The sequence below is a fragment of the Myxine glutinosa genome, assembly GCF_964187855.1.
Source record: "Myxine glutinosa chromosome 7 unlocalized genomic scaffold, kmMyxGlut1.1 SUPER_7_unloc_1, whole genome shotgun sequence".
NCBI lineage: Eukaryota > Metazoa > Chordata > Myxini > Myxiniformes > Myxinidae > Myxine > Myxine glutinosa.
Genome location: NW_027616354.1, coordinates 150,696 through 164,967, shown reverse-complemented (window position 1 = coordinate 164,967; position 14,272 = coordinate 150,696). Strand labels below are relative to the sequence as shown.

Below are 14,272 nucleotides of genomic sequence, written 5' to 3'. Positions count from 1 at the left end.
GCACCTAAGATAGCCACAGCCTCGGTGTTTCCCCACAGTATTTTGACATTGCTCATGGCACGTGTAGAACCTGACCCACCAACTTGCAATATTATAAATATATATATATATATATATGTATATATTATATATATATTATATATATATATTTGTATGTATATATATATATATATATATATATATATATATATATATATATATATATATATATATATATATATATATATATATATATACACATACAAATATATATATATAATATATATATAATATATACATATATATATATATATATATATATATATATATATATATATATATATATACTATATATATATACATACATACATACATGGCATTTAATATGGAATTTTTTTTTTTCTTAACGGGTTTACTTTCTAAACTCAGTATATCAATCTAGTGAGTTTCTTTTACACTTTGGTGATTTATTTGTTAAAAGAACCATGTCACTGATTGTCTGTCGCAGCAAGAAGTCAACAACAGGATTATATCACAGGTGGCGTGGCAAAATGTACGGACAGGTGCATTTGATGATTGGCTTCACAGTCGGGTATACAAGGGTTGTTGCGTACTGTATTCGTGGAAAACAACTGCTGCACGTCTCCAAAAGTTATTGCCGCTTCCTCTGGAGATGGTCCGTCAACTCGCCAATGCTGTTTGTCATGGAGTGGTGGCTTTACGAAATTACGGCATGAAACAGCGTGCTATTGCTCGGCAGTATGGCATCACTCAAGGTCAGGTGTCAAAGATCCTGAAACGAAATGCTCAGATGGGTGTCCCTACTCCAATACCGAGGCCAGGACATCCCCGCAGAACCACAAGGAGGGATGATCGCCAGCTGCACCGGTTGGTCCGCAATGGCCGCACCAAGTCAGCTAATCGGCTTAGGGCTGAGTGGCAGCAACTGACAAATGTGCCTGTATCCAGAAGGCTAGTCAACCAATGACTGGTTCAAGCAGGCTATCGTGCCAGGCGTCCCCTGAGAAAGCCACGCCTGACCAGACAACACCGCCAGCACCGATTGCATTGGGCCAGAGAGCACCGTCAATGGCAGCCAGGACACTGGAATCACGTGATCTTCAGTGACGAGTCTAGATTTCTGGTCTATCGTCAAGATGGTCACGTCCGAGTGTGCAGGCAAGTGCATGAAGCCTACAACAAAGATTGTATAGTGCCAAGAGTCCAAGCTGGAGGTGGTGGGGTGACCGTTTGGGCTGCTTTTCATGCAGGGGGCAAAACTGACCTGGTTGTTCTGAATGGAAACCTGAACCAGTTCAAGCACAGGGCCATTCTGGGAGAAACATTGCTTCCATTTGTTTGTGCAGCCTTTCGAGGAAACTTTGTCTTCCAAGATGACAATGCACGGCCTCATCGTGCTCGCATGATCCAACACTTTCTTTCTGACCGTGGTGTAGAGCATATGGAGTGGCCTCCAATGTCCCCGGATATGAATCCGATAGAGAACTTGTGGGCAGAATTAACGCGTCAAATCGACCACTTGGACCAGCAGCCGACCTCTGTGCATGAATTGCAGCAGGCTATTGTCACTGCATGGCAAGCGATTCCTGTCCAAACCTTGGCAAATCTCGTGAACAGCATGCCTCAACGTGTACGTGCTCTACTGAATGCTCGTGGGGGTTACACGAAGTACTGAACTGTAATTTTACTGTCCGTAATCCCAGTCGTAATTTAACTTTGGTTTTTGTTATAAAAAAAATTTGGCTAATGTGCAAAATAAAGAGATACTTCTGGAAAACGTACAGAAGTTTAACACAGTACTGTCCATGAAACAGGGAACCATGATTATCATGGGGCCCACAAGGCTAACCCCCGCTCTAGCGGGGAAAATGGCCTTAAAACGATCATTCATTCAATTTTTTTTTTTTTGTCCATGAATTGAGTTCGATATCAGTTTGCATCACTTTCAAGGATCAATTTATTTGTTTCGAAATGTCAAATGTGGTTTTTGTTTCTTTTAAAGGTCACATTAACGAAATCTCGAATAATTTCAACATAATTCCAATTAACTTTTGGTTCGAAGACATCTTGAAAAGTAAGTTCACCCCCACAAAAAAATATTCCATATTAAATGCCAAGTCTGCATATATATATATATATATATATATATATATATATATATATATATATATATATATATATATATATATATATATATATATATATATATATATATATATATATATATATTCAGTCATGTGAAAAAGTGAGTACACCCCATGTAAAGTTTTGACTTTTTCAACATATTTCAACATACAGCTAATTTGATCTTCATTTCAACAATATTGATAGATAAAGGTGATATAATATAACAAATATCATTGAACATTTCCATTTTGTAGTCCATTGTATAATTTAAATAAACATAAATGCAAATTTCGCATGTGGAAAAAGTAAGTACACCCCGACATTTATCACGACTTCAAATACCTAAAATTAGAATCAGGTGCACCAGCTCAGGTGCAAATGATGAGAACATCGTTGGAGAGGATCTTGGAGGAACCTGTCTTATTTAAACCTCAGACATTTAGTTTGGTTTGCTCTTTGTTGTTGAAGTGTGCAGTGTCACCATGCCGAGATCAAAAGAGCTGTCTGAGGCCTTCAGAAAGAAGGTTATAGATGCCTACGAGTCTGGGAAGGGATTTTAAAAGATCTCCAAACAATTTGAAATCAATCATTCGACTGTCCGGAAGATAATCTACAAGTGGAGAAGATTCCAAACAACTACCAACTTGTTCAGGCCAGGCCGCCTCAGCAAGTTCAGCCCGAGAGCAGACCGCAAGATGCTGAAAGAAGTCCGGAAGAACCCCAGAATGTCATCACAGGACCTACAGGTAGCTCTTGCCACTGTTGATGTCAAAGTGCATGAGTCTACCATTAGAAAGAGGCTGCACAAATTAGATCTACATGGGAGGTGTGCCAGAAGGAAACCTTTGCTCTCCAGAAAGAACATCAAGGCAAGACTAAAGTTTGCCAATGAACACCTTGGCAAAGACCAGCACTTCTGGAACAATGTGTTCTGGACAGATGATCAAAGGTAGAGCTATTTGGCCACAGTACCAGAAGACATGTTTGGCGAAAACCAAAGGCAGCATTTGACCACAAGAACCTGATCCCAACTGTAAAGCATGGTGGTGGAAATATTATGGTTTGGGGCAGCTTTGCTGCATCAGAGCCTGGGCAGCTGACCATTATATAATCCACTATGAATTCTTCATTGACCAGAGGGTGCTTGAGGATAATGTGAGGCTATCTGTCAGAAAGTTGAAGCTCAACCGAAGGTAGACCTTGCAACATGACAATGACCCTAAACATACCAGTAAACCACCAAGGAATGGCTGAAAAGAAAGAAATGGAGGGTTCTGGAATGGCCAAGGCAAAGCCCGGACCTAAACCCCATCAATATGTTGTGGGGGGATTTGAAATGAGCTGTGCATGCAAGAAAGCCCTCAAATATCGCACAGCTGAAAGAATTCTGCACGGAGGAGTGGGCAAAAATATCTCCCAGTCAATGTCAGAGACTGATAAGAAACACCTACTTGAGGTTGTTTCTGCCAAAGGGGGCAATACCACCTATTGGAGCCAAGGGTGTACTTACTTTTTCCACATGCGAAATTTGCATTTATGTTTATTTAAATGATACAATGGACTACAAAATGGAAATGTTCAATGATATTTGTTATATTATATCACCTTTATCTCTCAATATTGTTGAAATGAAGATCAAATAGCTGTATGTTGAAATATGTTGAAAAAGTCAAAACTTTGCATGGGGGTGTACTTACTTTTTCACGTGACTGCATAGCCTGCAGTAAAAAGGGTTCAAAGAGGCACTGCAACACCACCTCATGCCATCCCCCATCCTGCTCCATGATCTTTATTACTCCCTTTAACCCTTCCTAGCCCCATTGACCCTCTTATTTGCTGATTTCAGTTTTTTTTTTTGGTTTTTTTTTTGTATAGAGTCGAGGCTCGTGAAAGAGCTAACATTTATCAAACAAACAAATCAAACAAACAAGCAAACAAAATATATAAAAAGGGTAGCGGTCGACAAGATGGGGAGAGAAGGGGAGGGAGCACACAAACACAACATTTGAGAGCAGGGACATCGGGAGATGTGTGAGAGGGAGAGGGCCTGGGGGGCGGGGGGGGGGCAGGATAGGTCTAAAATGCAAGGACACCAAGGACTTCCAGGAAAGAAGTCGGCACCTCAAAAAGTGGATTTGGGGTGAAATTAGCGGGGGTAGAAAAGATCAAGGTTCACCCTCATCCCTTCTCCCTCTCTTCCGTTCCTGTTTGCTATTTATTTGTCCGTAGTGGCCAATTGTTGCCCCACTTCCCCACTACCCCACTGTCAATTTAACCTAGCTCCCTCAATGAGCCTCTCTCTTGTAGAGAGAGAAAAAAAAGATCACTCCAACATGTAAGGCAGCCAACATCATCAAAAGTCAAATTTCCTCCCTCCCTTCAATCCGACCAAACAGGCAATCAAACCTTTTTGAAACACCAACTACATCACACCTCCCCCCACACACCCAAAGGCCTTACTTGTCTCCATGAAAGCAATCTTGATGAAGTTCCTTCAAAACGCATTGCAGTAAATTGAAGGGATCTCGTTCCTGAAATAAGGTGAAATTCCTTTGGACTTCTGCATAAAAACAAACACAGACCGAAAGTGAAAGAAAATAAAGATTTAGCAGCCAGCAATCATAATATAGTCTGTCAAGTGTCGGCTTGTGACAAAAGTGGGTTTTATGTGAGGAGGTGAGAATGTTGGATGTCAAAAAAGTTTTTGTTGTTGAAAGTGAAAAAAGATGTTGAAAGTCTAGAGAGGAAGACAGACATCTGCCTGCATGTGTCCATGTGTTTTATACCTCTCCCACCTCCGCCCCCCTTTCACATGCCTACTCCCCCAAGCTCTCTCCCTCCCACAGATCTCTCGATGTCCCTGCTCTCAAATGTTGTACTTGTGTGCTTCCCTCTCTCCCCCCATCTTGTTTCCCGCTCCCTTTATCATATGTTTTATGTGTCAGTTTGTTTTTATGTGATTAATGTTAGCTCTTACACGAGCCTCGATCTTGTATACAAAAAAAAGGACAGAAATGTGGCAAGATTTTTATAGAATTAAAATAGAATTGGCCTATTATGTTGGGTTGAATGTTTCCAATTTGCTGTCAGATCTCAAGAAGATAAACTGAGTCGAGCGAAATTTGTACTTGAACGTGAAAGCTCTTTGGAAAACCAGGTATATAGACCGAGGGACAAGATTATTTTGCTTAGTTGGAGTTATGTTCACCTCCGAAATGTCTGGTCATGAATGTATGCCCTCTGTGGAGATTAATCCAACTAAAATTGCCATTCTGATGTTGTGCCAGCAGGTGGGCTCTGCAGCTCATAGCAGGCTGCCCTTGGGGAATGTAAACGATGGGGAGGGGGGGGGGGAATGGTTGGGGGGGAGAGGTTGTGTAAAGCCAGCAGTCCCACCTGAATGTGTATTGAGAAATATAAAGATTCCAAATTATTACCCTAACTACTGCTGGTAGAGGGTTGGCAAACCACCCAGCTTGACCCCAGATCAAGAAATTGCTTCGGCAGAACCAATACTCTGTAACAGTGTATGGCACATTAATTCCTCTAAAAAGGCATGTGGATGTTGAATTCCATTCAATTCATGGTAAAAGTATTGCTTGGTCCTCGATGGTTAATAAACTTGTTTGGAGTGCAAAACCGTTATATGGTATGTGCCATGTGGCAAACTATAGAAAAGAAAGGACATTCCATAGCTTGTGGAAAATACCAAACTGTAGAAAAGAAGGGACATTCCATAGCTTGTGGAAAATACCAAACTATAGAAAAGAAAGGACATTCCATAGCTTGTGGAAAATACCAAACTATAGAAAAGAAGGGACATTCCATAGCTTGTGGAAAATACCAAACTATAGAAAAGAAGGGACATTCCATAGCTTGTGGAAAATACCAAACTATAGAAAAGAAGGGACATTCCATAGCTTGTGGAAAATACCAAACTATAGAAAAGAAGGGACATTCCATAGCTTGTGGAAAATACCAAACTATAGAAAAGAAGGGACATTCCATAGCTTGTGGAAAATACCAAACTACAGAAAAGAAGGGACATTCCATAGCTTGTGGAAAATACCAAACTGTAGAAAATAAGGGACATTCCACAGCTTGTGGAAAATACCAAACTATAGAAAATAAGGGACATTCCATAGCTTGTGGAAAATACCAAACTGTAGAAAATAAGGGACATTCCACAGCTTGTGGAAAATACCAAACCATAGAAAAGAAGGGACATTCCATAGCTTGTGGAAAATACCAAACCATAGAAAAGAAGGGACATTCCATGGCTTGTGGAAAATACCAAACTACAGAAAAGAAGGGACATTCCATAGCTTGTGGAAAATACCAAACTACAGAAAAGAAGGGACATTCCATAGCTTGTGGAAAATACCAAACTTGAGAAAATAAGGGACATTCCATAGCTTGTGGAAAATACCAAATGAGAGAAAAGAAGGGACATTCCATAGCTTGTGGAAAATACCAAACCATATAAAGAAGGGACATTCCATGGCTTGTGGAAAATACCAAACTACAGAAAAGAAGGGACATTCCATAGCTTGTGGAAAATACCAAACTACAGAAAAGAAGGGACATTCCATAGCTTGTGGAAAATACCAAACTTGAGAAAATAAGGGACATTCCATAGCTTGTGGAAAATACCAAATGAGAGAAAATAAGGGACATTCTATTGCTTGTGGAAAATACCAAACTATAGAAAAGAAGGGACATTCCATAGCTTGTGGAAAATACCAAACTACAGAAAATAAGGGACATTCCATAGCTTGTGGAAAATACCAAACCATATAAAGAAGGGACATTCCATAGCTTGTGGTAAATACCAAACTATAGAAAAGAAGGGACATTCCATGGGTTGTGGAAAATACCAAACTATAGAAAAGAAGGGACATTCCATGGCTTGTGGAAAATACCAAACTATAGAAAATAAGGGACATTCCATAGCTTGTGGAAAATACCAAACTATAGAAAATAAGGGACATTCCATAGCTTGTGGAAAATACCAAACTATAGAAAATAAGGGACATTCCATAGCTTGTGGAAAATACCAAACTATAGAAAAGAAGGGACATTCCATGGCTTGTGGAAAATACCAAACTATAGAAAAGAAGGGACATTCCATGGCTTGTGGAAAATACCAAACTATAGAAAAGAAGGGACATTCCATAGCTTGTGGAAAATACCAAACTATAGAAAATAAGGGACATTGCATAGCTTGTGGAAAATACCAAGCTATAGAAAAGAAGGGACATTCCATGGCTTGTGGAAAATACCAAACTATAGAAAAGAAGGGACATTCCATAGCTTGTGGAAAATACCAAACCATAGAAAAGAAGGGACATTCCATGGCTTGTGGAAAATACCAAACTATAGAAAAGAAGGGACATTCCATAGCTTGTGGAAAATACCAAACTACAGAAAAGAAGGGACATTCCATAGCTTGTGGAAAATACCAAACGAGAGGAAAGAAGGGACATTCCATAGCTTGTGGAAAATACCAAACGAGAGAAAAGAAGGGACATTCCATAGCTTGTGGAAAATACCAAACTACAGAAAAGAAGGGACATTCCATAGCTTGTGGAAAATACCAAACGAGAGAAAAGGGACATTCCATAGCTTGTGGAAAATACCAAACGAGAGAAAAGAAGGGACATTCCATAGCTTGTGGAAAATACCAAACTATAGAAAAGAAGGGACATTCCATAGCTTGTGGAAAATCCCAAACTATAGAAAAGAAGGGACATTCCATGGCTTGTGGAAAATACCAAACCATAGAAAAGAAGGGACATTCCATAGCTTGTGGAAAATACCAAACTACAGAAAATAGGGGACATTCCATAGCTTGTGGAAAATACCAAACTATAGAAAAGAAGGGACATTCCATAGCTTGTGGAAAATACCAAACTGTAGAAAATAAGGGACATTCCATAGCTTGTGGAAAATACCAAACCATAGAAAAGAAGGGACATTCCATAGCAGGTGGAAAATACCAAACTACAGAAAAGAAGGGACATTCCATAGCTTGTGGAAAATACCAAACCATAGAAAAGAAGGGACATTCCATAGCTTGTGGAAAATACCAAACTACAGAAAAGAAGGGACATTCCATAGCTTGTGGAAAATACCAAACTAGAGAAAATAAGGGACATTCCATAGCTTGTGGAAAATACCAAACGAGAGAAAAGAAGGGACATTCTATTGCTTGTGGAAAATACCAAACTATAGAAAAGAAGGGACATTCCATAGCTTGTGGAAAATACCAAACCATAGAAAAGAAGGGACATTCCATAGCTTGTGGAAAATACCAAACTACAGAAAATAAGGGACATTCCATAGCTTGTGGTAAATACCAAACTATAGAAAAGAAGGGACATTCCATGGCTTGTGGAAAATACCAAACTATAGAAAATAAGGGACATTCCATAGCTTGTGGAAAATACCAAACTATAGAAAAGAAGGGACATTCCATAGCTTGTGGAAAATACCAAACTATAGAAAAGAAGGGACATTCCATAGCTTGTGGAAAATACCAAACTATAGAAAAGAAGGGACATTCCATGGCTTGTGGAAAATACCAAACTATAGAAAAGAAGGGACATTCCATAGCTTGTGGAAAATACCAAACTATAGAAAAGAAGGGACATTCCATAGCTTGTGGAAAATACCAAACTACAGAAAAGAAGGCACATTCCATGGCTTGTGGAAAATACCAAACTGTAGAAAAGAAGGGACATTCCATAGCTTGTGGAAAATACCAAGCTATAGAAAAGAAGGGACATTCCATGGCTTGTGGAAAATACCAAACTATAGAAAAGAAGGGACATTCCATAGCTTGTGGAAAATACCAAACCATAGAAAAGAAGGGACATTCCATGGCTTGTGGAAAATACCAAACTATAGAAAAGAAGGGACATTCCATGGCTTGTGGAAAATACCAAAGTATAGAAAAGAAGGGACATTCCATAGCTTGTGGAAAATACCAAACCATAGAAAATAAGGGACATTCCATAGCTTGTGGAAAATACCAAACTGTAGAAAATAAGGGACATTCCATAGCTTGTGGTAAATACCAAACTACAGAAAAGAAGGGACATTCCATAGCTTGTGGAAAATACCAAACGAGAGAAAAGAAGGGACATTCCATAGCTTGTGGAAAATACCAAACTACAGAAAAGAAGGGACATTCCATAGCTTGTGGAAAATACCAAACGAGAGAAAAGGGACATTCCATAGCTTGTGGAAAATACCAAACGAGAGAAAAGAAGGGACATTCCATAGCTTGTGGAAAATACCAAACTACAGAAAAGAAGGGACATTCCATAGCTTGTGGAAAATACCAAACTGCAGAAAAGAAGGGACATTCCATAGCTTGTGGAAAATACCAAACGAGAGAAAAGAAGGGACATTCCATAGCTTGTGGAAAATACCAAACTACAGAAAAGAAGGGACATTCCATAGCTTGTGGAAAATACCAAACGAGAGAAAAGGGACATTCCATAGCTTGTGGAAAATACCAAACGAGAGAAAAGAAGGGACATTCCATAGCTTGTGGAAAATACCAAACGAGAGAAAAGAAGGGACATTCTATGGCTTGTGGAAAATACCAAACTATAGAAAAGAAGGGACATTCCATAGCTTGTGGAAAATACCAAACTACAGAAAATAAGGGACATTCCATAGCTTGTGGAAAATACCAAACTATAGAAAAGAAGGGACATTCCATAGCTTGTGGAAAATACCAAACTATAGAAAAGAAGGGACATTCCATGGCTTGTGGAAAATACCAAACTACAGAAAAGAAGGGACATTCCATAGCTTGTGGAAAATACCAAAGTATAGAAAAGAAGGGACATTCCATAGCTTGTGGAAAATACCAAACTATAGAAAAGAAGGGACATTCTATAGCTTGTGGAAAATACCAAACTATAGAAAAGAAGGGACATTCCATGGCTTGTGGAAAATACCAAACTACAGAAAAGAAGGGACATTCCATAGCTTGTGGAAAATACCAAAGTATAGAAAAGAAGGGACATTCCATAGCTTGTGGAAAATACCAAACGATAGAAAAGAAAGGACATTCCATGGCTTGTGGAAAATACCAAACTATAGAAAAGAAAGGACATTCCATGGCTTGTGGAAAATACCAAACTATAGAAAAGAAGGGACATTCCATGGCTTGTGGAAAATACCAAACTATAGAAAAGAAAGGACATTCCATGGCTTGTGGAAAATACCAAACTATAGAAAAGAAAGGACATTCCATGGCTTGTGGAAAATACCAAAGTATAGAAAAGAAGGGACATTCCATGGCTTGTGGAAAATACCAAACTATAGAAAAGAAAGGACATTCCATGGCTTGTGGAAAATACCAAACTATAGAAAAGAAAGGACATTCCATGGCTTTTGGAAAATACCAAACTATAGAAAAGAAGGGACATTCCATGGCTTGTGGACAATACCAAACTATAGAAAAGAAAGGACATTCCATGGCTTGTGGAAAATACCAAACTATAGAAAAGAAAGGACATTCCATGGCTTGTGGAAAATACCAAACTATAGAAAAGAAGGGACATTCTATAGCTTGTGGAAAATACCAAACTATAGAAAAGAAGGGACATTCCATGGCTTGTGGAAAATACCAAACTATAGAAAAGAAGGGACATTCCATGGCTTGTGGAAAATACCAAACTATAGAAAAGAAGGGACATTCCATAGCTTGTGGAAAATACCAAACTATAGAAAAGAAGGGACATTCTATAGCTTGTGGAAAATACCAAACTACAGAAAAGAAGGGACATTCCATAGCTTGTGGAAAATACCAAAGTATAGAAAAGAAAGGACATTCCATAGCTTGTGGAAAATACCAAACTATAAAAAAGAAGGGACATTCCAAAGCTTGTGGAAAATACCAAACTAGAGAAAAGAAGGGACATTCCATAGCTTGTGGAAAATACCAAACTAGAGAAAATAAGGGACATTCCATAGCTTGTGGAAAATACTAAACCATAGAAAAGAAGGGACATTCCATAGCTTGTGGAAAATACCAAACTACAGAAAAGAAGGGACATTCCATAGCTTGTGGAAAATACAAAACGAGAGAAAAGAAGTGACATTCCATAGCTTGTGGAAAATACCAAACCATAGAAAAGAAGGGACATTCCATAGCTTGTGGAAAATACCAAACTACAGAAAAGAAGGGACATTCCATAGCTTGTGGAAAATACCAAACGAGAGAAAAGAAGGGACATTCCATAGCTTGTGGAAAATACCAAACTATAGAAAAGAAGGGACATTCCATAGCTTGTGGAAAATACCAAACTACAGAAAAGAAGGGACATTCCATAGCTTGTGGAAAATACCAAAGTATAGAAAAGAAGGGACATTCCATAGCTTGTGGAAAATACCAAACTATAGAAAAGAAGGAACATTCCAAAGCTTGTGGAAAATACCAAACCATAGAAAAGAAGGGACATTCCATGGCTTGTGGAAAATACCAAACTATAGAAAAGAAGGGACATTCCAAAGCTTGTGGAAAATACCAAACTACAGAAAAGAAGGGACATTCCATAGCTTGTGGAAAATACCAAAGTATAGAAAAGAAGGGACATTCCATAGCTTGTGGAAAATACCAAACTATAGAAAAGAAGGGACATTCCATAGCTTGTGGAAAATACCAAAGTATAGAAAAGAAGGAACATTCCAAAGCTTGTGGAAAATACCAAACTAGAGAAAAGAAGGGACATTCCATAGCTTGTGGAAAATACCAAACTAGAGAAAATAAGGGACATTCCATAGCTTGTGGAAAATATTAAACCATAGAAAAGAAGGGACATTCCATAGCTTGTGGAAAATACAAAACGAGAGAAAAGAAGTGACATTCCATAGCTTGTGGAAAATACCAAACCATAGAAAAGAAGGGACATTCCATAGCTTGTGGAAAATACCAAACTACAGAAAAGAAGGGACATTCCATAGCTTGTGGAAAATACCAAACGAGAGAAAAGAAGGGACATTCCATAGCTTGTGGAAAATACCAAACTATAGAAAAGAAGGGACATTCCATAGCTTGTGGAAAATACAAAACGAGAGAAAAGAAGTGACATTCCATAGCTTGTGGAAAATACCAAACGAGAGAAAAGAAGGGACATTCCATAGCTTGTGGAAAATACCAAACTACAGAAAAGAAGGGACATTCCATAGCTTGTGGAAAATACAAAACGAGAGAAAAGAAGTGACATTCCATAGCTTGTGGAAAATACCAAACCATAGAAAAGAAGGGACATTCCATAGCTTGTGGAAAATACCAAACTACAGAAAAGAAGGGACATTCCATAGCTTGTGGAAAATACCAAACGAGAGAAAAGAAGGGACATTCCATAGCTTGTGGAAAATACCAAACTATAGAAAAGAAGGGACATTCCATAGCTTGTGGAAAATACCAAACCATAGAAAAGAAGGGACATTCCATAGCATGTGGAAAATACCAAACTACAGAAAATAAGGGACATTCCATAGCTTGTGGAAAATACCAAACTATAGAAAATAAGGGACATTCCATAGCTTGTGGAAAATACCAAACTGTAGAAAATAAGGGACATTCCACAGCTTGTGGAAAATACCAAACCATAGAAAAGAAGGGACATTCCATAGCTTGTGGAAAATACTAAACTACAGAAAAGAAGGGACATTCCATAGCTTGTGGAAAATACCAAACCATAGAAAAGAAGGGACATTCCATAGCTTGTGGAAAATACCAAACTACAGAAAAGAAGGGACATTCCATAGCTTGTGGAAAATACCAAACTAGAGAAAATAAGGGACATTCCATAGCTTGTGGAAAATACCAAACGAGAGAAAAGAAGGGACATTCCATAGCTTGTGGAAAATACCAAACTATAGAAAATAAGGGACATTCCATAGCTTGTGGAAAATACCAAACTAGAGAAAATAAGGGACATTCCATAGCTTGTGGTAAATACCAAACGACAGAAAATAAGGGACATTCCATAGCTTGTGGTAAATACCAAACTATAGAAAAGAAGGGACATTCCATGGCTTGTGGAAAATACCAAACTATAGAAAGTAAGGGACATTCCATAGCTTGTGGAAAATACCAAACGAGAGAAAAGAAGGGACATTCTATTGCTTGTGGAAAATACCAAACCATAGAAAAGAAGGGACATTCCATAGCTTGTGGAAAATACCAAACTACAGAAAATAAGGGACATTCCATAGCTTGTGGTAAATACCAAACTATAGAAAAGAAGGGACATTCCATGGCTTGTGGAAAATACCAAACTATAGAAAATAAGGGACATTCCATAGCTTGTGGAAAATACCAAACTAGAGAAAATAAGGGACATTCCATAGCTTGTGGAAAATACCAAACGAGAGAAAAGAAGGGACATTCTATTGCTTGTGGAAAATACCAAACTATAGAAAATAAGGGACATTCCATAGCTTGTGGTAAATACCAAACTATAGAAAAGAAGGGACATTCCATGGCTTGTGGAAAATACCAAACTATAGAAAATAAGGGACATTCCATAGCTTGTGGAAAATACCAAACTATAGAAAATAAGGGACATTCTATAGCTTGTGGAAAATACCAAACTATAGAAAATAAGGGACATTCCATAGCTTGTGGAAAATACCAAACTGTAGAAAAGAAGGGACATTCCATAGCTTGTGGAAAATACCAAACTATAGAAAAGAAGGGACATTCCATGGCTTGTGGAAAATACCAAACTACAGAAAAGAAGGCACATTGCATAGCTTGTGGAAAATACCAAGCTATAGAAAAGAAGGGACATTCCATGGCTTGTGGAAAATACCAAACTATAGAAAAGAAGGGACATTCCATAGCTTGTGGAAAATACCAAACCATAGAAAAGAAGGGACATTCCATGGCTTGTGGAAAATACCAAACTATAGAAAAGAAGGGACATTCCATAGCTTGTGGAAAATACCAAACTACAGAAAAGAAGGGACATTCCATAGCTTGTGGAAAATACCAAACGAGAGAAAAGAAGGGACATTCCATAGCTTGTGGAAAATACCAACGAGAGAAAAGAAGGGACATTCCATAGCTTGTGGAAAATACCAAACGAGAGAAAAGGGACATTCCATAGCTTGT

The 14,272-nt window shown here is 38.5% G+C and overlaps 1 protein-coding gene across 1 annotated transcript in view; it reads right to left on the bottom strand.

The window, feature by feature from the left end:
* Window positions 1–14,272, bottom strand: part of LOC137430863 (ubiquitin carboxyl-terminal hydrolase 17-like protein 6) — an 81,736-nt gene that overhangs the window by 30,529 nt on the left and 36,935 nt on the right. Inside the window, exon 5 of the mRNA XM_078768603.1 lies at window positions 4,588–4,687. Coding sequence (XP_078624729.1) covers window positions 4,588–4,687 — 100 coding nt within the window. The remainder of the gene's footprint in view (window positions 1–4,587; window positions 4,688–14,272) is intronic.